Source organism: Pipistrellus hanaki (assembly GCF_964339955.1).
Source record: "Pipistrellus hanaki genome assembly, chromosome: 14".
Taxonomy (NCBI): Eukaryota; Metazoa; Chordata; class Mammalia; order Chiroptera; family Vespertilionidae; genus Pipistrellus; species Pipistrellus hanaki.
In genome coordinates this window covers 32,133,717-32,158,499 of record NC_140516.1, presented here as the reverse complement: position 1 = coordinate 32,158,499, position 24,783 = coordinate 32,133,717, and the positions used below count along the sequence as shown (strand labels likewise).

General features: G+C 39.5%; 1 protein-coding gene across 1 annotated transcript; it reads right to left on the bottom strand.

The window, feature by feature from the left end:
- Positions 1 to 48: 48 nt before the first annotated feature.
- Positions 49 to 24,356, bottom strand: RPP30 (ribonuclease P/MRP subunit p30). Its single transcript, XM_084904820.1, has 11 exons — positions 24,237 to 24,356; positions 21,450 to 21,505; positions 20,764 to 20,820; positions 20,285 to 20,359; positions 18,804 to 18,875; positions 14,332 to 14,421; positions 5,226 to 5,342; positions 4,642 to 4,671; positions 4,195 to 4,232; positions 3,721 to 3,800; positions 49 to 1,626 (listed from the first exon to the last, which is right to left on the bottom strand). Exons 1-11 carry the CDS (start codon positions 24,316 to 24,318, stop codon positions 1,517 to 1,519), a joined length of 807 nt encoding a protein of 268 aa, XP_084760946.1. The 5' UTR covers positions 24,319 to 24,356; the 3' UTR covers positions 49 to 1,516.
- Positions 24,357 to 24,783: the final 427 nt, after the last annotated feature.

The window sequence follows — 24,783 nt, the reverse complement described above, 5'->3', positions numbered from 1 at the left end:
CCACCAGCTCTGTGGAGTAGGCTAATCCACCAAACTGCACAAGCGGAAGTCAGTCAAAATGCTTTATTTTAGAACCACCACGATTAATATATACAATATATAAATACATATCAACATATACATACATATGTGTGCGCAAAATAGTCGTTTACTTCTATTTGCCCAAGGTTTATTGTTACTTAATTTTAAAATCTGGAGTTAAAATTTTATCAAATGTCTTGCTAGCATCTATTAAGATGATCCTGACTTTTCTCATTTGACCTATTGATATTATGTAGTACAGTACATGTAAAAGAACTGAAATATTCTTAGATTCCTAGAATCTCATCTTATCATGGTATACTCTATTTTGATGGTTTCCCTTTACCAATATTTTATAAGTATCTATATTCATAAATGAGGTTGATATAAAGCTTTCTCTTTCTGAAATAATCTTTTATCCGACTCTGTCCTTTTATCCGACTTATAGAATTATTTATATCAATATGGCAAAAGCGCAGATATTTGCAAAAAGGCTACCTTCACCAAATGCAGTCAAATCTTGGTTCTTAAACATCTTTCATCTTGAACAATTCTCTTCTTAATCCCAGACAATCCTTTCATACTATCAGATGCTACTTGATGGCTTGTATAAGCATTTATGTGTCTCTCTGGTGATAAGCACATGCTAGTATGAATCAGTTTACTGCTAACCTTCACATTGTCAATATTTCAGAAAATTGTGCTGTGAATATTATTGAGTTTTTTGCTTCTGTTGCTGCTCATTATTAAATTTTCATTTTCTTACCCTCCATTTCATTTTTTTGTTAAATTTACATTTATATCATCTTTGTTTTTAAAGTGTTTATTTATAGGTTAAATAGTACACTAGACATGTACTGTATATAAGAAAGGTTAAAACAGGGAATCATTTGGGGATCTAGAATGGATTAATTCAATTTACATTATTTTTAATGGGAAAAAAAAAGATTTGGTTTTCACATAGCCTTTCAGAATGAATTAAGTTCTATTCCGTGGTAACTAGTCCTTTAGAAAGAACTTCGATCTGATGAATGCAATAAAAGAGAGGCTTAAAACAAAGATAGTTCAACGAAAAGCCAATCCCTTAATATAAATTTTAATAGTCCTCAAAACTAATCACGTTTTGAGTAGTAAGGATAAAAAATAATGTATATCGAGAAAAGCAGCAAAGCATGAGTTTTTAAATGAACAAGTGTCTCTTGAAATATCAAAACATCTAATTTAATTATACCTGCCATTTTATCAGTTACACAAAGAATTTAAGCTAAACTCTGTTTTCTCTTACACTATCTCAAAATTCATTTAGCTCAGTCTTTTCTTAAGTGCTTCACCAGGTTTCTTTTGTTAGTTTAAAGGCCTGAATATAACATTGTTTTTAGAGACTACCGATTACTAGCTCCACGTGAAAACAGCAAATCGTGCAGAGGTTTGATTTCTGTTGTGGCTGGTGGACTATGAAAGGGAAGACGGGCGTGTCGACAGAGCCTAGGAGTTTTCAGTCCTCACACTTGGCTTTTTTGGAAGCTGGAAGAGAATCATCATTTCCTTCTGATGGCCGTGGTTTCTTCACTGTGGAAATAATTCCAAAAGCAGTTTTCCTAGTTTCTACAAAACAAAGAAGAAAATCAGTGCTTGAAGTTCAGATATGATTTAAAGAGGTATATATAGTTGAACAAGTATCACCATGTTACTTTTTAAAAAAATATATATTTTATTGATTTTTTTACATCGAGGAAGGGAAAGAGATAGCTAGAAACATCGATGATAGAGAGTCATTGATCAGCTGCCTCTTGCACGCCCCCTACTGGGGATGTGCCTGCAACCAAGGTACATGCCCTTGACCGGAATCGAACCTGGGACCTTTCAGTTTGCAGGCTGATGCTCTATCCACTGAGCCAAACCGGTTTCGGCACCATGTTGCTTTGACTGAAAGCACTAGTAAATGATTAAACCATCACAAAGTAGTGACTGCTGATGGCATTTAGTGTTATTACCCCTCCCCTGTCCTATATACTAACATCAATATATCACCAACATCTAATTCATTCCTACGGATTACTTCAAGGGTAAAACTGCATGCAGGTTATCTCTAATGGTTTGTCTATGGCATTTTATACAGCCAGAACACAAGTCACAGACCCTAGTGCACCAGATGCTTTACATGTGGGAGAAAGATGGATGAATCACCACAGCAAGTACAACCATCACAATTGTACTTCCTCCAGTGTGTGCTCACTTCATTTGACAGCATGTAGCACAGCTGTCATCTCTGCTAGATCATCAATGCACCTCTGAAGATTCCATCATGTTTACGGCCTGGTTATGTAATAGGTGTTCAATAAATACTTGAGTTAATGAAGAAAATTAAACTCACAAGTTTATCGATCTCACAGACTGGTGATGATAGACAAAGAAAAATATGATTATTAGATGTTTAGGTGAGATTGGCAGCAGAGTTCAACTTAAATTAGGCAACTTGTGCTAAAAATCTACTAGGGGGGCAGGCACTGTGTCATCTATAGAGGGTATAAAAACGCCTGGTAGTGCTTCTTCCTACAACACACTGAGATAAATGCACAAGGGGCAAATATAATAGGAATGGAGGTACCCACAAGAATTAACCCTGCCTGGATAAATCAAGGAAGGTATCATAAAAGAGGTGACTCGCTCTAGCTGGTTTGGCTCCGTGGATAGAGCACTGGCCTGTGGACCGAAGAGTTCCAGGTTCAATTATGGTTAAGGGCACATGTTCAGGTCAAAGGCTCTATCCCCAGAAGGAGACATGCTGGAGACAGCTGATCAATGATTTTCATCATAGTTGTTTCTCTCTCTCTCTGAAATCCGTAAAAATACACATATAAAAAGATAAAAGAGGTGACTCTAGGAAGGAAAGAGGTGGCAAATGGAGAAGGAAGTATTCCTTTGCAAAGCCACGGAGAGAGCGTGGGGTAAGAAGAACCTAGGATGGTTAGGGGTCAACATGGCTGGTGAGAAGGAAGAATGTGAAAAAAATTAGGGAGAAATGAGGCTGGGAGAATAGCTTGGGAAGAGCTATATAATACCATGTAAAGAGATTCAAACTTAGTCCTTAGGAAATGAGAGGATCTAGGAAAGATCCATTTACTACAAAGGAGGTAAAACCTAAAGAACTCAATAAACATAAATTTAGTTAAAAATTATTTATTTCAAGTAATAAAAGTAAAGTCAGTTTTAAAGAGCTAAGTGTTACCTTTCCATTTGTAAGTATTAACTTGAGAAGTCTATTATATTTTTGTCAGTTATTTAAAAGCATTTTAATATCTAAAAAGGAGAAAACTGCTCTTGAGGTTATTAAAATGACAACATAAAACAATGATTTTCAGGAGGGAAAGTGTGATGATATGAAGAGGAGGGAGGAGAAAGGAAGAGTAGAAGCCTATCAAAATATAGCCAGGGACACCCACACAGAGCCTGAAAGGATGCACTCAATACTCATTTCTGTAATACAAACTATTCATTCCACAAACTTCAGAAAGTAAAGCCTGAAGCGAAAGAAGAAAAGCACTGCTGGTTATGGTTAAAGCAGGCTGGGAAAGATGACCCCAAAGGACCTCTGCAGGGAAAGATAATACAAGTGGATATGGCGCAATTGTCTGATAAAGATGCCTGGCGCCTCACATGACCACTGGATGTTTTTGTTGGAAGAACTTGCTCACTCACCTCCATGGAGAAGCGCCGCTCGGCAGTTGGTAGAAACTGCAGCCTTGGCATCACTCTCAGAGAGCCCAAAGAGCAGCCCTCTGGGGGTCATTAAGGATTTTAACCCAGTCAGCCAAGGACAGGCAACTAACACAGACATAACTGGCAATGCCAGCTCACCTGGTCATACTGCAAGAGAGACGTTAATCCTATGGCAGTTTTTAGCCCAAAGGGAACATGCATTTGAAAAGAGGCTTATTTAACTAAGCTTTTAAAATATAGTTCCTCATTCTTGTTCTCCTTTTTCTATCTCACCCTTAGTCCAGAAAACAAAAGGGTAAAAACATCTAGAACCTGATGTAATTTGTTTTCGAAATTATTAATTGGTAAACTTATAGTAAAAAGTTAAGAGAAATATCTTGTTAAAGTGTATCATTTCAAATTCCAAATTTCATAAGAGAAAATTTCAATAACTTCTGACTCAGAAAAGGATACAAGTTTGCCACGTCATATGGACCTCTTATTTCTAAAGGCTAAAATAAAACAAACAAAAAAACAGACACGAGTGCTGCTATCCATAACGTTTCAATGACTTCATCTACAGTAAATTAATAGGATGATTAAGTATCCAAAAATAAGGAAGTCAATTGCATAAATTTAAGTTGTTATAATTTTTATTGTTTTAAGTTTCTAAACATATAAAAGAACCTTAAAAAGCATTCTATAATAGTATAAAGAAAAAACTATTTATATAAACAAAACTTGAAGCCCAAAAGAAATGGGAATAGATTTTACTCCTCAGCAATTACAATGAGCAAATACAGTTAAAATGAAAACATGCAATAAACGTTTGTTATATTACTATTTTAATTTCTCCCCTAGAAACTGTTTCAAGTTTTGTAGCCTGAAAAGCAAAAATAAAATATGTAGAGGTAGACTTACCCTTTCTGCAGCACTAGATATAATTACATTCTACAAAACAGAAAGTGATCAATATTAATCTTAGAGGTTCAAAAAAATTGAAGAGTCTTATAATATAAATAATCAGTATTCACATTTTAACATTTAAGGCTCTATGAACACCAACTGTTTTTTAAGACAAGGTAAATAATTAAAGTGAAAGAATAAGAAACCCTCATGTCAAATTAAAGGCAGAATATAATAAGTCTTCCCAACAGATCTTAGAAAAGATGAATTCGTCTTAAAAAACTAGTTGAGAAGGTCATATAACCTAAATTCAACTCACTGATGACAAAAATTTATTATCTAGACTATTCTTTTCAGTGGCTAAATTGCAAATTTCTTTTGGAAAGATAAAGACTTTCAACATATCTTTCCCTTTCTCAATGAATCTTTTCTCATTACTTTCTTCCCCTTAACACTTACAAGAGCTCATTGAAACAGGAGAATTTATTCCTGTGCTATGATAACTTTCTGCTTTAAGGAAAAGAAATTGCTTTGATAATCTAGTGGATTAATAATAAACTGCTGGATTTGAAAACCATCCTAAAATTAGGAAGCCATACCTTTCCTTTGCAGACTTGCATCAAGTTGAGGGCATTGGAAATGGTGTACCTTCTCATTGTGGAGTCTTTGATAGCTGGGCTGTAGACAAGTTCAAAGCCCACACCTCGGTCAATTGCCTTCACAGGAAATAAAGAAAAATATACAGTCAAGGATAAATACACACTGTTTTTCTCTATTTTCACTGAAGTTCCCTCTCGCCTCCCTCTATGCCCTCTACTGCCCACCTCCTGCTTATTGAAGTATAGCTTTAAACAAAAGCAGATTTATGCCCAAATAGCATCATCCACAGAAGAAAACAGATTTGTCTCTATCTGATCAACAGAGTTTATCTTAGCCGTGCAGAGGATGATGTTATATAAACAGGAACCATGAAGAGGCTATGGTGAGCAAAGTCCCAGTGGGGTGGCACAAAGGCTGTTATTCCATGAACAACCGAAAGAAAAGATGTGCTCCCTATACTGAGGGAAAACTATTTGCAAACACAGTAAACCAAGTAATTTGACCTCAAATGAAAAAACAAAGAAATGAAGAGCTGAAAAATTTCCAAAGAACAGGGATGGAAGGCTTCTTGGGTAGTCACTTATTAGATATCTGTTGAATGAAGGAGGGCAAGATAGCCATGGTTGAGTGTTATGTGTCAGGCACTATGCTAAGAGTCTTATATATATATTTAACCCTTATAATAACCTCTATAAGGCATTATGGCAGGGATTGCTAATTGCCCCTGATATATGTCCTTCCCTTTTTCTTTACTAATTGAGTCCCTAATTTTAAGCTGCGTTCATGGATGTCCAGCAAAAAAGAAAGAAGAAGGCTGGGCCCTTGATCTTGCCTCGCTCTCCAGGAGCTTGGCCTTTCACATGAGAAGAAAAAGAACTCCTTTCTTATTTAAGGCGCTGTGAAGAGGTAGGCATCTCCAGGTAAGAGAATAGCCTGGCAGTGGTGGAGATGAGATTGAAATTCACCACTATACTATTTAGCTCTTTTCTTTACCCATTCACAATAGACATGTTTTAAGCCAACTATGCATGGGACTGTTGAGAAAAAGATGACATGGTTCCTCTCTCTAGGAGCTTACACTTTAGTGTGATCAGATAATCACACACAAATACAAAACTTTAACTGTGATAAGTGCTACCACGAGAGAAGTCTGGGGTTGGGTGAGGAAGGAATTAAGTAAATAGTAGAGGAAGGAGCATTCGCAGAGGGAGGGAGGAGTACCTGGAACGGCCCTGGGCTGGAGAGAGCATGGTAGCACATAAAGGTCATAGGCCAGGGAAGAGAATTAAGGGGGAGCCTTATGGTGAAGGTGAAGGCTAAAGAGATGGAAAGGCCAATGGTGCAGGTCTTTAGAGCTGGTGACAAGATAATCTTCTAAGAATAATGAGAAGTATCTAAGGTCTTCAGTATGAAAGCAATAATCAGACTTGCAATGGCAGTCACTAAGTACAGTGGTCTTTTGGACGAACCAAGGAAGGAAATCAGGCCCAAACCAAGTAGTATGGCCCAAGTCTCCGTCTGGCAAATGAGCTTGTGTTACCCAGAGGACGAGCTGGGACTGGTCCACAGGAAACTGCTAGAGGTGTACTCCTGAGTGTGTGCAGGAAATGGAAAAAGCTGTCTTCTTCCAGAACTGGCAGCCACCTGGAGTTAATTCAGCTGTACCTGGCAGGCTCCTTAGCCTTCCTGAACACAGATTTCCTTTTTAACACCCCACAATCTGCCCTGTCCTTAATCTTCTTGCTGTCTTAAGGCTCCCAGATTTTATTTTGAATTTTCCTACATATTTGATATTAGTTAGATTTTACATGCTATTTTCCACACTGTAATCTTCCCTTCTTTCCTTTTCTGGCAACTTTTCCCCACCTCTAATTCGTTGGCGTGTGTTGTTTCTGGGAATGATATGTGTTAGGATACACTTTGTGCCACAGTTAACTGTCCACCCCATTTTTCCTGCCCAGCTTGTACATCTTTGTAACTCACAACTGCCCTTTATACAAGTGTTTAATATATTTACAGTCTAAGAAAATAAATCGTAGTTTATGAAAAAGAGGCCATGTGATAATGCTGATAATCCATCATAAAAGAAACCAGGATGAACTTGGCAAATTGAAATTCAGACAAATCAAAGAAACTTCCTTTAGCCATATTCTCAATTATTCCCCTAGCTATTTCTCTTAACAAAAGTACTAATTAGCCAGAGGATGCCATATTTTTTTTTTCTCATCCTTCTACCCTGTTTTCTCGCAAATAAGACAATGTCTTATATTAATTTTTGCTCCCAAAGATGCGCTAAGTCTTATTTTCAGGGGATGTCTTATTTTTCCATGAAGAAGAACACGGTACACATTTATTGTTAAATAAAAATGAAGGAAATTTATTACCTGTATACGGTATGGTAGTACGGTAGTTGTCAACACAAACCAGACAAACTGTGAATCCTACAGTATCAAGAATTTACTCATTTATTCAATGACAATCATGTCATCATCTTCTGGAACATCATCATAACAATCCAATTCCTGAATTTCCTGGTGAATTTCTTCTGACTCCATTTATTTCAGAATCAGTGGACCAAATCTCTCATGTTTAGCCTAGGGGGGGGGGGGGGCTTATTTTTGGGGGGATGCCTTAGATTTCACTCAGAAGGAAACCTGTAAGTAGGTCTTATTTTCGGAGGATGTCTTATTTTCGGGGAAACACGGTAGTTGCTGAACTAAAACACAAGGCAGTGGGGTGGAGAAGAGGGGAAACAAAGGATGTGGATGACACAGAACTAGATGGCCAGGTGCCTAAGCTTTCTTCATTGTACCTGAAATCCCCCCTCCCCGCCCCACCTCACACCATGGGGACCAGATCAAAATTAAACTTTTATTTTTGAGGGGGGAGAGGAGAGAAAAAGGAATATAATTATCAGCTTAATTATTTTTTAATAACAAAGTTCTGAGTTTGATCTCAGTACATCAATCAAGCTTACTTTAAAGTTGCTAACAAAACTGAGACAGAGAAATGAAAGATAATGTGATACTGAAGGTTGTGAACATTCCTTTCATAACACTTTATAAATTGTTAGGTATAGTATAGACTCATTACCAGGTGTCTTGCTTCTAAGACCATTTTAATGAAAATTGCCTTAAGCTCATCAAATGATTGTTCATAACAGCCTTTCATAAAGAATGACAGTGCCTGCATGATTGGCTTTTGTTCACTTCTCTGACCAAAGGTTCTAAAAGAGGGAGATTTCTTTACTAATGAGAAATAATGTGGTAATGACTTTGCAAACCAAGGGCAGATGTGTGATACTTGAATCAAGAGATATTGATGGTAAAAAATAAAAAGACAAAAAAGATATATTGATGGTAGAATTCCAAGAACTAAACTTAACAGAATGAAGGAAGGAAGAAAATAGGGAGTTGATTACTGGGTCATTTCCTGAATTCCCTGTTAATTTCATAAAAATTAGTTATTTATTGAATTCAAAGGATGACACCCTTGGTGTATCACTCTTTAAAACAGGTAATTTGTGCCCTAGTCAATTTGGCTCAGTGGCTATAGTGTTAGTCTGCAGACTAAAGGGTCCCTGGCCCTGGTGGGGGTGCATGCAGGAGGTAATGTGCTAACTAACCACTGAGCCAAAATGGTGAGGGCTATCATTAGTCTTTTAACTTTATTTCTGTGGGGGTTTTTTGCTATGCAAAATTTTGATGCTGGCAAGTTTGCTGGCACTGGCCCAAGCATTAGATCAATGAAGTACTTAACACATTTCAGTTCCCAATATATGTGTGATAAAAAATAAAGTTTATAGAGCCAATCAAGTATATATGGCATGAGGACTGGAACAACCTCACTGCATCAGACACTATTTACAGGACATCTCTCAGTGGGGACTAATTGGATCATGAAGATAAAAATCGATTAGGGTTAAAGGAAGTGTTGAGGGGAAAACATCAGAAAGAGAGCATAAAACATACAAACACCAAAAATACACTGAGTGGCCAGATTATTATGACCACCCCATCAGTACTTCATTGGTCCATCTTTTGCCTTCAATACTGCAGTGATTCTTCTTGGCATTGACTCCACGAGATGTTGAAAGGTGATGCAAGGAATCTGACACCATGCCTGATGAATAGCACTGTCCAGTTCTGTGAGATTTGATGGTTGTGGAACCAGCTGCCTGATGGCTCTTTTAACTTCATCCCACAAATGCTCAATTGGATTGAGATCTGGTGATTGTGGGGGCCACCTAAGCAAGGTAAAGTCTCCCTCATGTTCTTGAAACAACTCCTGCACAATACGAGCACCATGGCATGGCGCACTGTCTGGTTGGAAGAAGCCATTTCCACTGGGATTCGCCATCAACATGATAGGATGAACTTGATCAGCAACGATACTTAGGTGTGTTGTGCTATTCAGATGTTGTTCCACACGAATTAAAGGGCCCAAATCATGTCAGGAAAACATGGCCCCATAACACTGCCCCCACCAGCTTGAAGGGTTGTACTTATGCATGTGGGGTTCAGGCTTTCATGCTGTTTCCGTGAAATTCTCACTCTGCCATCTGCATGATGCAACTGGAAACATGATTCATCGGACCATATGGCTTTTTTCCAATGGTCAACTGTCCAATTCTTATGTTCCTGTGTGAATCGGAGACATTTTATCTTTGTAACTGCAGACAGCAGTGTTTGAACAGGTCTCCGGCTTCCATATCCCATACGATGCAGTGCACGGCTAATTTGCCTACCAACGTCAGATGGTCATAATAATCTGGCCACTCAGTGTAATATACTTGAAGTCATTGTTGAATGGCAATAACAATGAAAAAACATCAAAGGGAAAGTAAAGGTATGTGCTGCTTAAGAAACATTCTCAAAACCTGAATTCACAAAGATTGTCTTAAAATATGAAATTATTGTGTGCTTAAAGAGCTCTGTTATAAAGTAATTTCCATAGCATTTCCCAGTAGTGGAAAATGACAGGAGGTAAAATAAAAGCTTGAGTACAATCACCAAGGCAAGACTTTGGGAGAGAAGTCTATCTGTGTGAGTCACACACTACCTAAAGTTTCAATTCCATTAGTAGAATAATTCAAATCTACCTGACCCTAAAGCTGCTGGGCTAGAGTAAGTGTAAAAGTGGTTAAACTCTAATTATTAGAAGTCATTTGATTACCTGAGGAGCTAATTTCCATTTTTTAGAAACCCAATTATCACATAATAAATGTATGTGACTCCCATACTCTCTAGACCCGTGGTCACCAACTGATGGTCCACGAGGTCTGAAAGGTTGGTGACCACTGCTCCAGACTCCAGAAGAGGTTTGTAGGATCTTCAGAGGGAATTACAGCATTGAAACTATGGTGCCCCAAGCATGAAAGATTACAAAAGGGACAAGAGCTATGAATTAATACACAAGTGAAGTGCTTTTGTGTACCTGAGCCCCCTTCATAATCTCAAACTTCTAAGTTGACAATTCGTGGCTTCTAGGCTCTAGGTAAAAAGACTAATGAATTCCCTGTTTAAATCTCCCACTTACCACCACCATAGAAGCAAAGAGCACAAACCCAATCCAAATTAAGATACATGTGCATAATAAAGGGATCCTTGTAAAGCCAGCCCATCATCTTTTCATGGCCAAAGACAAGTTCATCTTGAAGGCCAAAGGAGCAGGCAAGGACCAAGACTTAAGGCTGAATTGTTAACCACATTCACTCTATGTTCTGTGTTTTCATGGTGAACATACTCTCCTACACACATAGCTCCATATCCAGATTAGATACAATCAGATACAAACAATACATACACAGCTATACAGCTATTAGTTACCCTGAACAAGCAGCTGGACACCTCTCACCATATGTTTCCAGCTTCCTCTCTCTTAAATGGGAACTAGGTGAATAAATTAACAGGGACTCTTCTTCCTGACCAGTTCACACTGCAGCCTGCTTCTTCATTAGGTAGACTAGAAATAATCTCGCGCAGTCCTTCTCTCCACTCCCATCATCTAGTTTTTATTAAACAACATATGTAAAATGTTCACACCAGATTTTTAAAAAAGCAGACACTGTGTTAAATACTGCATATCCCTCTCACTTGTCAAATTTTCACTTTTCAGAATTCTTAACTTGAAAAGTGTGGGAATTAAGACAAAAATACCATCAAACAGCAGCAGCCTTCCTGAACTTACAAATGAACTGGGGGGCAGGTTGTCCTACTGCTGCTGCCTCCTCATGGCAGCCCAGTGCCCCACTTCCCTCACCTGCCAACACTGACTACCGGCTAATGACTCGAACGAGCAGGATTTGGCCAGGTTCCCCAAGCTGCACTCTGATACGCTAGGCTAGACACATATTCACCCAACTGAGAAGTTTCAGGGAGGACCCGGGCACGATATTGGGATAATTTAAAGAGGATGCCCGTGACACACCGGGTGCTCTCTGGAAGCTCACAGTCTGGGCTGGACAAAGGGGACTTTCGTAAGAAAGCCCCCACCAAGCAGCCACTGGCAAGCTCACCCTGTGTGGATCATAAGGAATCGTGTTGCACTGCTGTCCGTTCTATGGATCTGGCCTCAGCATCATGGGCTCCTATTTTCTCCCAACAAGGACACAGTACTGTATGTGGGCTGACTCAGGCAAAGCCATCTAGAAAATAGCCTTCCTAGCTGATTAAAGTGAAGGAGAAAGGACTTTAAATTTAATGGCTGCACTGGCTAACTCCAGGGGGTGCCATTCCCAACGCAATGGGGTTGGCAGCGTGAGGCTCTGGCAGACTTCTAGAGCCAGAGATTGCGGCCACTTCTGGAGAGGAGCCGCATGCGAGTCCAAAAGGCTGCAGTGGCCCTGGGTGCTGGAGGGGGCTGTGCCTTTTATCACAGGAGCTGGGGCCTGGCGGGGGGCTCACATGTCAGAGAACCAATGGAACGGTCTGGACGCTGTGACTGAAGAGCTCAACGGCTGCTCCTGGCCGGTCTTCATTTCTCCACGTCTGCTAAGTGGGCTGTGAACACAGATCTCCAGCTCTTAACTGTGATGAGTCGGGCGTCCTGTTTTGTTTTAGTATTTACTTATTTATTTATAAGCACTGGCAAGAATGTGGGGAAATGATGATTTGTGCTTAAGCAATATTGTTATATGTTCAGTTCTCCTCTCAATATTTATCAGAAAAAAAGCTGATATGACATTTTGGGTACTTTTCAAGTATAGTTTTAGAAGCATATTTTTAGGGGCAGAACATAAGCCAACTAAAATTTTTACACACTGAATTCAATTTTTCGGCACCACACAGACCAATTTTCTCCTCATTGTCTCCCCCTATTCTTGGATCGAGCCAATTCCCTAGCAGCAAAGACAGGAAAACAACTTGAGGAGGCTCTGATTCTACAGAGACAAAAGAACAGGACAGTTCTCTACCTTGGAAAAAACAGATTAAAATTTTTAATTTTCCAACTCTGACAGGATTAGGTATATATCTGGATTGTTTATTAAACTCTCTTGCTCCTTCCATAATACTCTCTGAGAATGGGAGACTAAGCTTTGGAAGCCACTCTTCTAAAATAGCATCCTTCCTCTCCCTAGGATCTGGCTGCTAACGCAAGCAGTTGTTAGTGATGTGAAATATCACCTTTATGATGGAATAAGACCCACAAGACGGCATGACAGATGGGATAGGAAGGGTAGGGAAAACAAGAGAATTATGTAGAAAGGTACCCTGTAGAAAAGTACTGAAGAAATTTCTAAGGCAGAGAGAGGAACAAAACGTCCCCAGAATGCACGGCTCCCCTCTTAGATAATTACAAAGGTAGCCGGGCTTTTGTGTTAACCCAGCATGCGTCAGTGCAGCTTTTCATTGCTCATGGACCATGCCCGCTATGCTTTCCATGCCCTCCCCCCGCACACTGGTGCCTCAGGGATCCCCAGCATTATTTCCCTTCCCCTTCTTTCTTGACTGCTCTGTCCCTAGTGTTCACTATTCAGGCAAGAAAGTGTCCAACACTGTTAGCTTTCCTTCCAAGAAATATCCTTCATAGATTTTGATTTTTAAGGACTTTCAAAAACATCTCCATAATTTACTGAATTTCTTTATTTTAAGCTTTCTTTCCTCCTTTAGTCAATTTACAACAATAAAAATCCTGTTTTTAAAAATCCTTATTTAGCCCTAGCCGGTTTGGCTCAGTGGATAGAGTGTCAGCCTGTGGATTAAAGGGTCCCAGGTTTGATTCTGGTCAAGGACATATGCTCGGGTTACAGGCTCTATCTCCAGTAGGGGGCATACAGGAAGCAGTCAATCAATGATTCTCTATCATCATTGATGTCTCTTTCTCTCTCTTCCTCTCTCTCTCTCTGCCCCTTCCTCTCTGAAATCAGTAAAAATAAGTTATATACATAACCCAATTCATGAAGATTCGTGCAAGAATGGGCCTTCCTTCCCCTGGCTGCCAGCACCACTTTCACTCTGGCCGGAGCATCCATTCTGCCTTCCCACACTTCCCAGAGGCCTGGAGCAGCTGGGGTGGTGCAGAATGCCTGTGTCATCGCCATGGCAACAACACAAATGCCCTGCCCTTGGCCGCTCCCACCGGTGTATGCAAATTAACCTGCCATCTTTGTCAGGTTAATTTGCATACCTACAGCTGATTGGCTGATGGGTGCCACGAAGGTGCAGTCAATTAGCATGTTACTATTTTACTAGGTAGGTATTTTTTAAAAAAAAAGCTTATTTAACTCTAATCGATTTGGCTCAGTGGATAGAGGCATTGGCCTGTGGACTGAAGGGTCCCAGATTCGATTCCAGTCAATAGCAGGAACCTTGGTTGTAGGCTCAATACCCACCCTTGATCGGGTGCGTGTGTGGGAAGCAACCAATCAATGTGTCTCTCTCACATCAATGTTTCTCTCTGTCTCTCCCCCTCCCTTCCACTCTCTCCAAAAATCAATGGCAAAATATCTTTGGGTGAGGATTAACAACAACAACAAAAATGCTTATTTATCACCTACCCTTTGTTTTTCTTCATCTAAGAGCACTGGTTTCTTCTGCCCCTTGTCCAGTTTGTTAATCTAAGTTTCTACAGATTCAAGCATAGAAAGGGAAGGATAACACTTACCACATTAATAGGGGGTCTTCTGAAGTAAAATGGTAGCTTCTCTGTTACAGTTATGCAGACTAAATCCACATCCAGATGTGTACAAGCAACCTGTCAGGAAGAAAAAGCAGGTGAGCTCTTTCTGTGGCTCCTTGGAGGGGGGCGGCTGCTTCAGGATGAAGCTGAACACCTCTTTCCCAGCCACTGCCTGCCAGGGACTCACTGAAGCGGACGATAAATGCAAACGTCTACCTTTTGTGAGACGTTTATGGCACAGAAGTTTTTGCTGATGCTCAGGATGAAAAAATGGAAGGAGGAGTTATGTGGTTTGAATCAGTGGTTGAGAACAAACAAGGTTTCCACATGAAGCAGGGTATCTTGATCCATTGCTGTATCCACCTGCTACTGTTATACACCAAGGAGGTTTGGAGAGAGAAAGCACAAATCTGTTTGGGGCTGCATTGTGGATGCCAATCTCAACAAGGTCATTGTAAAAAAAAAAAAAAAAAAAAAAAAAAAAAAAAGATATCCCCGGTCTCACTGATACTGTGCCTTGTCATCTGGGGACCAAAAGAATAGCAGAATCCACAAACTACAAAATTTCTCAAAAGATGGAGCTATCTGCATAAATGTGTGAGAAAGCCCCTACATAACGAAGGTAAGAAACCTCGGACCAAAACACCCAACATTCAGTGTCTTGCTATTCTAAGCATCCTGCAACACAAACGTCATGTATTGCTCTGAAGAAACAATGTAGTAAAAAAGTAAATAAATAAGAGGCTGCAAAATATGCTAAACGTTTAACTAAACTAAGAGAATGAAGGAGACCAAAGAAAAAGGCAAAAGAAAACCTGGCACATTAAGAATGGGAATGAGGTCAATTCGGATATAAAGAAACATAAATAGACATTGCTCATGCTAAAGGTGTTATGATGGCTCTGCGTTGAAATACAAAGCCCGTGGTCAGCCATTCCTGCAAGTTTGGCTTGAACGGTTCAAGTGTAATCTGGCTGAAGCAGTGTGGTATGTCCACTGACCTTTAACAGACAGGGCCTAGAGACCCTCTGACTCACGGTCTGCTAATGAGGATGGGCTGCTGAGAGAGGCTCCGCTTGTGGAAGTGTGGATTGTTCTAGAAAGGGAAAACTAACTGAAATCCAAGAAAAAAAAAAAATAGGCCAAATGCTCCACTTTTCCCGTAAATCATTTATTTTTGTGCTAGGGATTGTTCCAGGCCTGTGGTTCCTACCAGACTATTGAACGGCTGAAGAAACATGAACATGACACTACCAATGGCATTTTGTTCAAATACCAATGAAAACAATCTAAATAAATGGTCAACACAGAGCTGTTACAAATCAAATCATACTGAATGCATTTTTCAGATTTAATTTCTCTTTCCTTTCTTCTAATTTTTGCTATCATTTATAGATCAACACATTGCATTTATATCCAAAAGAGATTTGAAACTGCTTACAAAAGCTGCTTGCAAGATGAAACAGGTAAGAAAATCAGGACAGAAGGAAAATAAATTTGAGGAAAGGTTGGCCAAAGACGCTGCTAGAAGATGAATATCTGGCTTTGATTTTCCATTATTGGATTTACAGTGATAAAAAGAATTGGCTGTTTTGAACTGTATTAAACATAAGACACACTGACCGTGTTGGTATATACAGAATCCATGAACAAATTCACACTGCCAGGTGGCTATGCTGACAAACCAATGTCAGGGGCACAGACCAAGGGAAAGGACAGAGTAAGGAAGAGGAGTAAAGAGGGGGTAATAATGGGGAGTTCTTCAGAATTCCCACTTCGGTCACTCCTACCCCCCCCCCCCCCCCGCCCCCGACTCCCTGGCTTTAAGACAGCCCTAGTAACTCAGTAAGCCTGGGAAGTAATGCTGTTTTGGCAAAAACACTTGGCTCATTAAGAATCTGTCCCATCCCAACTGCTACAGCTGCCCAACTCATAAAAGTCATTGAAAATTTAATAAGAATGAAGAAAAGCTCTGAATAGTAGATAATACAAGTTCAACTTCTGTCCACCATTTTTTAACTATCACAATGGCAAAGAATGTTCAAGAATACTCTGCTAACACAAGAAGAAATAAACAGGTACTCACACGATCCTTATGTCAGTATAGACTCTATACTATAGAACCTTAAAAAGTACTTTAGCAATAGGTATCAAAATTTTAAGTGCATACACCAACAACCTCACTTACAGGAATGTATCCTATAGGTTCTAGAAATATATCCTATAGCAATATACTCTACAAATGCTCAGGGATATTAGAACAACGATAGTCACTGGAAACACCAATCACAAAAGACTAGATGTAATTAACATGTATCAGTTTCACTTCAATATATAATTTATTGGAATTACATATTACAATGGAATATGCTGACTCCTAAAAAGAAATGATGTATATCTCTAACTGACATCAGGGACCAACTCCAAGATATACTGGTAGGTGAACAAAGCATGGTGTTACGTAAGAAGAAAGGAAGTAGGGAAGAGGAGTGAAGGAAGGATTAGGAAAATAATATTCCTGAGAAGACACAGAACTGTTAGCAGTGGTTGCCTCAGGAGAAAAGGGAGAAGACATTTTAGGTAGGAGAAGAGTATACTTTCCAACGCTTATCTATTTGTACTGTTTGAAGTTATTATCATGAACAGAAATTATTTTTCATTAAAAAAAAGCGCGAATTCTTTTTTTTTTTAAGTCTGCTAAATATTATTCCCCAGACCAAAGCTAAATTAGGCTACTTATTATGTATTGGTCATTTTCTCCTCCTCCTATATAACTGGCTAATTAAAAAATACCCCTTGTTGGTTTAAGTACATGCATTTTAATACACTTTCAGGAACAAAGGCCAGCTCTACTTGGTTTCCTCTGATACCTCAAACTTAAAATGTCTCAAACTGAATTCTTTTGCTATTTAGCATTCTATTAATCCAAGATGTACTAACCTGACATTCATAAAAGGGGTTTGGGGAGGACTGTGAAGCCCTATCCTTCTGTCCTCCTTGTTTTATAAAATATGTGCATTTTTAAGAATATACTTTCCTTAAGTCCTCATAGGAGACCTTGGCCAAAGAAAAAGAACTGATATGAATTCATATACAACCTGCCAAAACCACTAAGACTTTAAACCATAAATATTATTTGTAAATACTTTAATCTTCTTTAATGATTTAGAAGTACTTTAATGTGAACAATGCTTTTATTTTTATAGTTATCTAAATGTATCAATTGAACATTTGGATTAATAGAAAGCTAAACAGCAAAAAAATTCAGTTTGAGGCATTTTAAGTCTGAGGTGCCTCCTGAACGCCCCACACCAAGGTGCAGTTTTCTAAAGAATGGATCTGAGTCTCTGATGTGGCTCAGTGGTTGAGCGTCAACCTATGACCAAGAGATCAAAGTTGGATTCCCAGTCAGGGCACATGTCTGGGTTGTGGGCTTGATCCCCAGGAGGGGGTGCGCAGGAGATAGCGGATCAATGATTATCATTATTGATGTTTCTATTCATCTCCCTTCTCCTCTAAATCAATAATATATATATATATTTTTAAAAAGATTGTACCAGGTCCACTCCCAGTGATAAATTCAGAAGCAGGGATAAAGCATCCTCATTTTAACAAATATCCCCAGCAATTTGAAGCTCGGGGAGCCATAAGCACTGTCTTGAAAAATACCCTGTTCAAGAGCTGGAGGTACGGGCAGCATACTCTACAACAGCAGTTTTTAAAGGGAAATAGGCATGGATTTTGGAAGCAAATAGAACTTTTATTTCCATTTATTTTTTTTAAATTACTCTCTTAAAACTTGTTCTGTTTTGTGTGTAAACTACCTTTTAAAGCACAGTTATAATGAAGTATGCAAATAATTTATAATAAAATAAACACATATATTTAACAAATCTGGTAACTACCCACAGTCCTTATACTATCATGGTTGCATCAATGAATCAGAATCTCCTGTGGAACTTGAAACAGATACCAGACTCAATCCCTAACCTATTGGGTCAGAATCTTCAGTGGTGAGGGCTGAACGCCCCTGATTTTAAAAAGTTCCACAGGGATTGCTGATGAATATGTACCACTCCCCTTTACTGACCTCTTTTTCTGAAACAAAACTGAAAACTACTATAATTGAACATTTTATGAAAGGAGTCATCAAAAACAAAGTTATTCATAGATAAGTTGTGCCATTCCTCTATAGTAATAGTAAGAATTAATAAAAAATATTGTTAGTAAGCCTGGAAAAGTAAATTTACCACATTAAGTCTTCTTTGTCAACAGCTCCATCTACTGGATAAACTTAGGCAAAATCTTCCTAAATACACTCTTGTGAAATTTCAGAACCATAAAAGAAAAATTCAGTTTCCAGACAGGGCAAAACAGATAATCTACAAAGGCATAATAATCAAGACTTCTTTTAAAAAAATAATAAACACTATTTCTTTTATTTAACTGTTACTTACATGAAAAAGTTTTTCTGTCTTTGGAAAAACTGCAACAATATCATACAGCCGGACCCTCGAAGAAGTTGCTCTCTAATAATAACAAAAGAATGTTAAGTTACTCTCTAGTTATAAAAAATGTTGCCATATAGTAACAAAAACAGTACCCATAGGATTCTGCCTCTGGTTTGGCTGCACACCTAACATACCACTGACAGTTTTGCTTTGCTTTGTATGTTGGCAGAAAAGACTTTCTAAGCACATGAGAACTTAGATATCAACATCCATTCCACCAACCTTCTACCTTCCTTCCTACAATTACACTTGTATCAAACATTGTGTTTGCGATACAAAAATCAAATTAGATAGCCCTTGCTTTTACAAACTAGTGGAGGAGTTTGTCAGACACTACACTAGGAGTACAGGATAACTTAAGGCATATGTCTGCCCTTCAGGCAATTCACAATTTTGTTGGGAGACAAAAAATACACTTGACTAAGTGTGAGGCAATTAGAATGTTAAATACAAATTAAACTGCTAGATGTGCAGGAAAACACCTGAGAAACCAAGGACAGAATGAGAGAAAAATAAGACAGCTTATCCTGGCTTATCTTCCTCCCATTAAATGCTGAAATTCCTCAGGACTGTCCTAAACCTTCTCTTCCCACCTCACACTTGGACCAGCGAGTCTCATCCATGAGAGTCCCATGAATTAAATTATTCTCTATAGGGTGACCACTTCCAAGCCATTATCTGTTATTAGGATCACTCTTCGAAGGGCCATGCCTTTCCAACTGCCATTTGATAGGCTCCATTGGAACTTTTACAATAACCCACCAAGTCCCAAATGCCATGCCCTCAAAGCTGCTTTTCTTTGTAAGTCCCGTCTCAGCAAATGGTACCACCAGCTACTAACTGGCTGCTCAGGCCACACTAAGGCACTATCATCCTAAATCCAATTGTCTGCTCACCCAGACCAACCTCCCTAACCTCATCTCAGGTTAGCCAGCTAAGAACACACCCAGAACACACCATGTTTTCTTTGGCTTCAGGGCCTTTGCATAATCCCTCCTGTCTCTGAGAACACTCTCTCCCCCACTCAACATCTATATAACACTCACTGATTTTTCTGGCCCCAATTTGAACATCAACTTTCTCAAACTGGCCTCCAGAGCATCCTTTATTTACTACCTCCACCTTTTTTTTTTTTTTTAGCTATTTCTCACAGATTTAAAAGGACTGTGTCTGTATTATTCATAGCAATATCCCTAGCACCACTGTATGTCTCAATGACTAACAGTTGCCCAAGGACTCATGTATTGTGGTATTCCTGTACATGTGCCATGAGTGGAAGAGATTCTGTTATATTATGTGAATTCTGAGGATGAGGAAAGCAGGCATGTGTCATGCACAGGGGTGGGGGTGTAAGAATGGGTTAAGTTGAAAACATTACTCCATCTACTTAAAAGTCCAAAACGAGAGAAGAAAGGTAATTAACTTACCAAAACATTGCAGTGAGATGGGTCCGAAACAATAATTGTCAGTCGAGTTAAAATTTTTATTGGTCTTGATTTTCCCTATAATCAAAAACATACCATCAAAAAAAGCACAGAATACGAATGACTGATGTTCCTCTTTACCAGTGGAAGCATTCATTAAAAAGATGCCAGCAATAGGGCAGTAAAGATCAGTAAAATTCAGGCTTCATTCTCCAGGAATTTATATTACAGCTAGAGAAAAAAGGTGTATATTAAACCACATAATAAGATAAGTTGAAGGCTGTGGGACTTCAGGAAAGAAGACCCCTGAAGAAGTATGGAATTGATAGTAAGAGAATGTTTCACAGAGAGCTGGGTCCCGCTGGAAAAGTAAGACTGGTAAGCAGAGGAAGGGGCATCGCAGGGTAGAGAACCATACATGTCAGGGGCGTGTCTGCAGTGAAAGAATAGGTATTAGGCTTCTTAAACAACAAAACACCTACCTGTACAATTGGCAAAGTTGTAAAGAGTTCTGAGACAGCTATTGGTTTTTCAATTTCCTACAACAAATAATAAACAGTTATCCTAGATTATACATGTTAATGGGAAAAAGCATAATGGAAAACTTACTAAGGGCTTGCAGAAAAGATAATTTAAGAAAAGAAATAAGAAAACTAATTTGTGGTATTCCGAAACACTAAATTAGCTTTTTATTTTTTTCTTAAAAAATTAAAGGAAGCTGAAGAGAAGAGAAACAACTATAAATATTAATGGATAGGAAGGATGAAAAGTAGTTTTTAGACTGAAATAATCTGTAAGGTACAGTTGTTGGCCTAAAGAGAAATATACACATTTACCAGTATGTTTTTGTTAAAGAGTTAAAAAATCAAATACTGTGGATTATAGTCAGTCAATAACAATGCACTTTTTAAAAAAAATGACTTACTAAGTGACTTAATTAACATCAAATTAACTTTAAGAATCCTCAAAGCTTGTCTATTATTGTTACAAAAAAGCTATCATTTGCACAAATATGCATCAACTCAACTAATATAAAATACGAATAGTGCACAGAGAATGCATTTTTTTAATTGCAAAAAAAAATATGCTTATCTGTAGGTTCCATATTACCAATATAAATAATTATAAAAACTGTTTGTTATTATTAACTTCAGAAATTATATTTTACCTGTTTCTTTTCTTTAAATTCAACCACGTGATTGATGGCAACCACTGAATAGCCAACTGAAAAGAAAAATGGAACATTCTTCTTAAATATAACAACCTCTTTCCTTCACCCATAGTCCCATCCCACTTCTAGATGTCAAGACTAGGAGGAGGTTTGCAGAGTGGTATGGGTTTGGGCTCTGGTGTCAGACCGCCTGCTTTCAGATCTAAGCATTACCAAGTACAAGTTTCAGATTCTTCGTCTGTCAAAATGGTGATAATAAAAGAACTTAACATACAGGTAGTGGGGATTAAATGAGTACTTGCAGAGTGTTTTAGAACCGTGCCTGGCACTTAGGTAAGGTTTTATTTGACCTCTGTGACTTGGTAGCATGATACTAAACACCCTTAACTTTGGGTGTCTCCTTTCCATCTATCATTCTCTTTCATATTCCTTTTTCATTTTCATCCCACTAACTTTGTACTAGTCAGCCTCACCTTTATTCTCACTCATTTCTTTTGCTTTTTAGCCTATTACTTCCTCTTCAGGCCCTTTTCCCAAGGAGAAATGGAGTAATGATGCCCTCACACCAGCATCCACTTCTCTTTGGAGCTCTCCACCATCAAGATTGGGAACTCTTTGAGGCCAGGGCCTTGCTCTATCAGCCTCAACACAGAGCACCATTCTGGGCATTTGACTACCAAAATTATGTCTAAATCATATTTTCAACTTATTTTAACACTAATGGGGGTGGTGGTAATAACAGTATATGAAAATATAATGCATGTTAATGCCAAAATAGTGGGCCCCCTTCATCAATTTGTCCAACTTCCTTCTTTCCTTCCTCACTCAAAAATTGAATATCCATTCCACAAGAGGCCGTTTGCTACGTGTTGAGAATACAGGAAAACCAGAAGATAAAAGAAACTTCCAGTACTTTGTGCTTCACCTTTCACTTGTTCAAATCAACCAAGCCCCACCAACACACCCCACCACCATTATCCTCCTCCTCCTCCTCCTCCTCCTCCTCCTCCTCCTTCTTCTTAATATATATTTTGCTGATTTTTTACAGAGAGGTAGAGAGAGGGATAGAGAGTTAGAAACATCGATGAGAGAGAATCATCGATCAGCTGCCTCGTGCACACCCCCTACTGGGGATGTGCCCGCAACCAAGGTACATGCCCTTGACCAGAATCAAACCTGGGACCTTTCAGTCCGCAGGCCAACGCTCTATCCACTGAGCCAAACCGATTTCGGCACCACCATTCTTCTTGACCATACTCCAAAGTCTGCTGTAAGTTTTCTTGTTATACCCACTCTAGAAACCTTTTGGCTACTAAACAATGTCTCTACTGTCCTTCAGAAATGTCAACTAGATTCAATTTCTCCACAAACTTTTCCTAGATTACTCATTTGGCATTTTAGGATTACTTTCCCAATGTCTCTGGTGTAATTTCTATTTATATAACTTGTTTCTGAAGCTTATTGGTTTCTTACATCACATCACAAACCAAGAACCAGGGATCTGTCTTCTTTATTCTTTGAAAATTGCCAAGCACAAATAACACTCTTTTATCTTTAACTAAAATCGCGATGACTTTCTGTCCTGTTATGACTTTTCACTTAATTTTAATTATACACATTGGGTAACAATGTATAGACACTTGACCACATCTCCTTCAAGAATATTTGAAATTGAGGCAATTTTCTAAATAAGTCATCATTTTCTGTCTTTTTAAAAAGGTGTACAGCTTTTTAATTTATTCCATAAGCAGCGAGTGAGCCAATCACTCTCTGCGAGGGCTGCTGAGTGACTGTGCTGAGCACAAGAAATAAAAAGAACGAATAGAAAGACTTGGCCGCTCTCTACATATCATGATTCAGTCATTAAGGGAAAAGCATCCGGAAAAGCTTAACTGAATTAGTAACATAAACTACACCCAGAAAACTTGATTTTAAAGGAACCACCAAATAGTAGCATTAAACGGCCCAGATCATCACTGGTGAGGAAAGTATTCTCAGAGAGAAAACGCTAATTAGTGGCTACAAAACTACAAGAAGAAATGGTGTAACCCACTTCGCCAAAGGCTGGCTGCAGCCGGCACTACCCTCTGACAAGCATCATTACCAGCTCTCACAGTGCTGAGAACTGAGGAACCCTGCAGAAACCTCTTCATTTGTAAATCCTTCTAGCCCCACATCTAAGAAGAAAACCGCAGCCAGATTAGTTCCAATAATTCAAACGGGGTCTTATCTCTCAGGGCTTCCGCTTCCTTGGAGTCAAATAGGAATCCAGCGTTCTGTCCATGCTGCTTGCCCCCACCCCCAAATATATCCTCTCCTACCTACCCTTCCTATAAATATCCCAACGCTCGCAGCCCCCCGTTCCTCCCCGCTTTCCCGGGCCCCCCAGCACTCTCGGTCTAGGCACTGCTCACGCCTTTGCTCCGACCCAGTCGTGCAAGGCAGACAAGGGGCGTGACAGTAAAAGCACGGGTGTAGGTGACACGTGGAAGCCCTGGCTTCTACATCCCATCAGCTACGGGGCCCTACACAAACCCTCCACCTCCTCGTGGCCTCAGCTTTCTCCATTTGCACGAAAGGAAGAGCTAGTGGGTAACAGCTCCCCAGGGCCTTCGAATTTCCCGCGTGCAGGATCCAAACCACCCGTGGTGGGCATCGGCTTCCAGGGACATCCCAGAGACACGGGGGCACGGCCTTGCCGAGTCCTCCCAGAACGTGGCCGGACAGTCTGGGGGGGCGGCGAGGCGGGGCGGGCATCGCGGCCCGCGAGGCCACGCGACTCACGGTGAGCGGCGTTCTCCACGAGCCCGCGCAGCGCCTTCAGGTCCGAGCCCGCTCGCAGGTCCAAATCTGCAAACACCGCCATGCTTGAGTCACGTGACCGCCCCGCGGGATCTGCGCAGGCGCGGGCCCCCGCTCCCCGAGGCATGCTGGGATTTGTAGTTTACTCAAGCATTTGGTCCCTCCCGAAGTTTCCCAGGCATTTGCTTCGCTTTCAAGTACCAAATGTAAAAATCAGTGTGTCGAAACCAAAAGCCTCACTTCACTCCTTTGTGTTATTCTAAATGAGAAAGTTTGCTTTCCCCAAGAGGTGTTCACAACTCCTACCATTCCTCCTATTAAAGGGTAGAAAGTAATTCTTAGGCAATACAACTAAATAGCATTTATTGAGCGCCTGCAATAAACCAGAAACTCTTGCTAAGAGCTGGAAATGCTTAAAAAAAAAAAAAAAAAAAAAGACATAAATAACCCGTTTTCTTTCCTACCTGTAAAGACCATGCTATTGTTTAAAATAGGCTCATCGGCGGAGACCGGTTTGGCTCAATGGATA

What these genes read in the sequence shown, in the direction of transcription:
- RPP30 (XM_084904820.1), bottom strand. Translation starts at nt 24,318, where the DNA reads ATGGCGGTGTTTGCAGATTTGGACCTGCGAGCGGGCTCGGACCTGAAG. An exon ending in CGTGGAGAACGCCGCTCACC is followed by an intron (nt 21,506 to 24,236) that starts GTGAGTCGCGTG and finishes TTTTCTTTTCAG; the next exon opens with TTGGCTATTCAGTGGTTGCC. An exon ending in CAACTTTGCCAATTGTACAG is followed by an intron (nt 20,360 to 20,763) that starts GTAGGTGTTTTG and finishes TTTTGATTATAG; the next exon opens with GGAAAATCAAGACCAATAAA.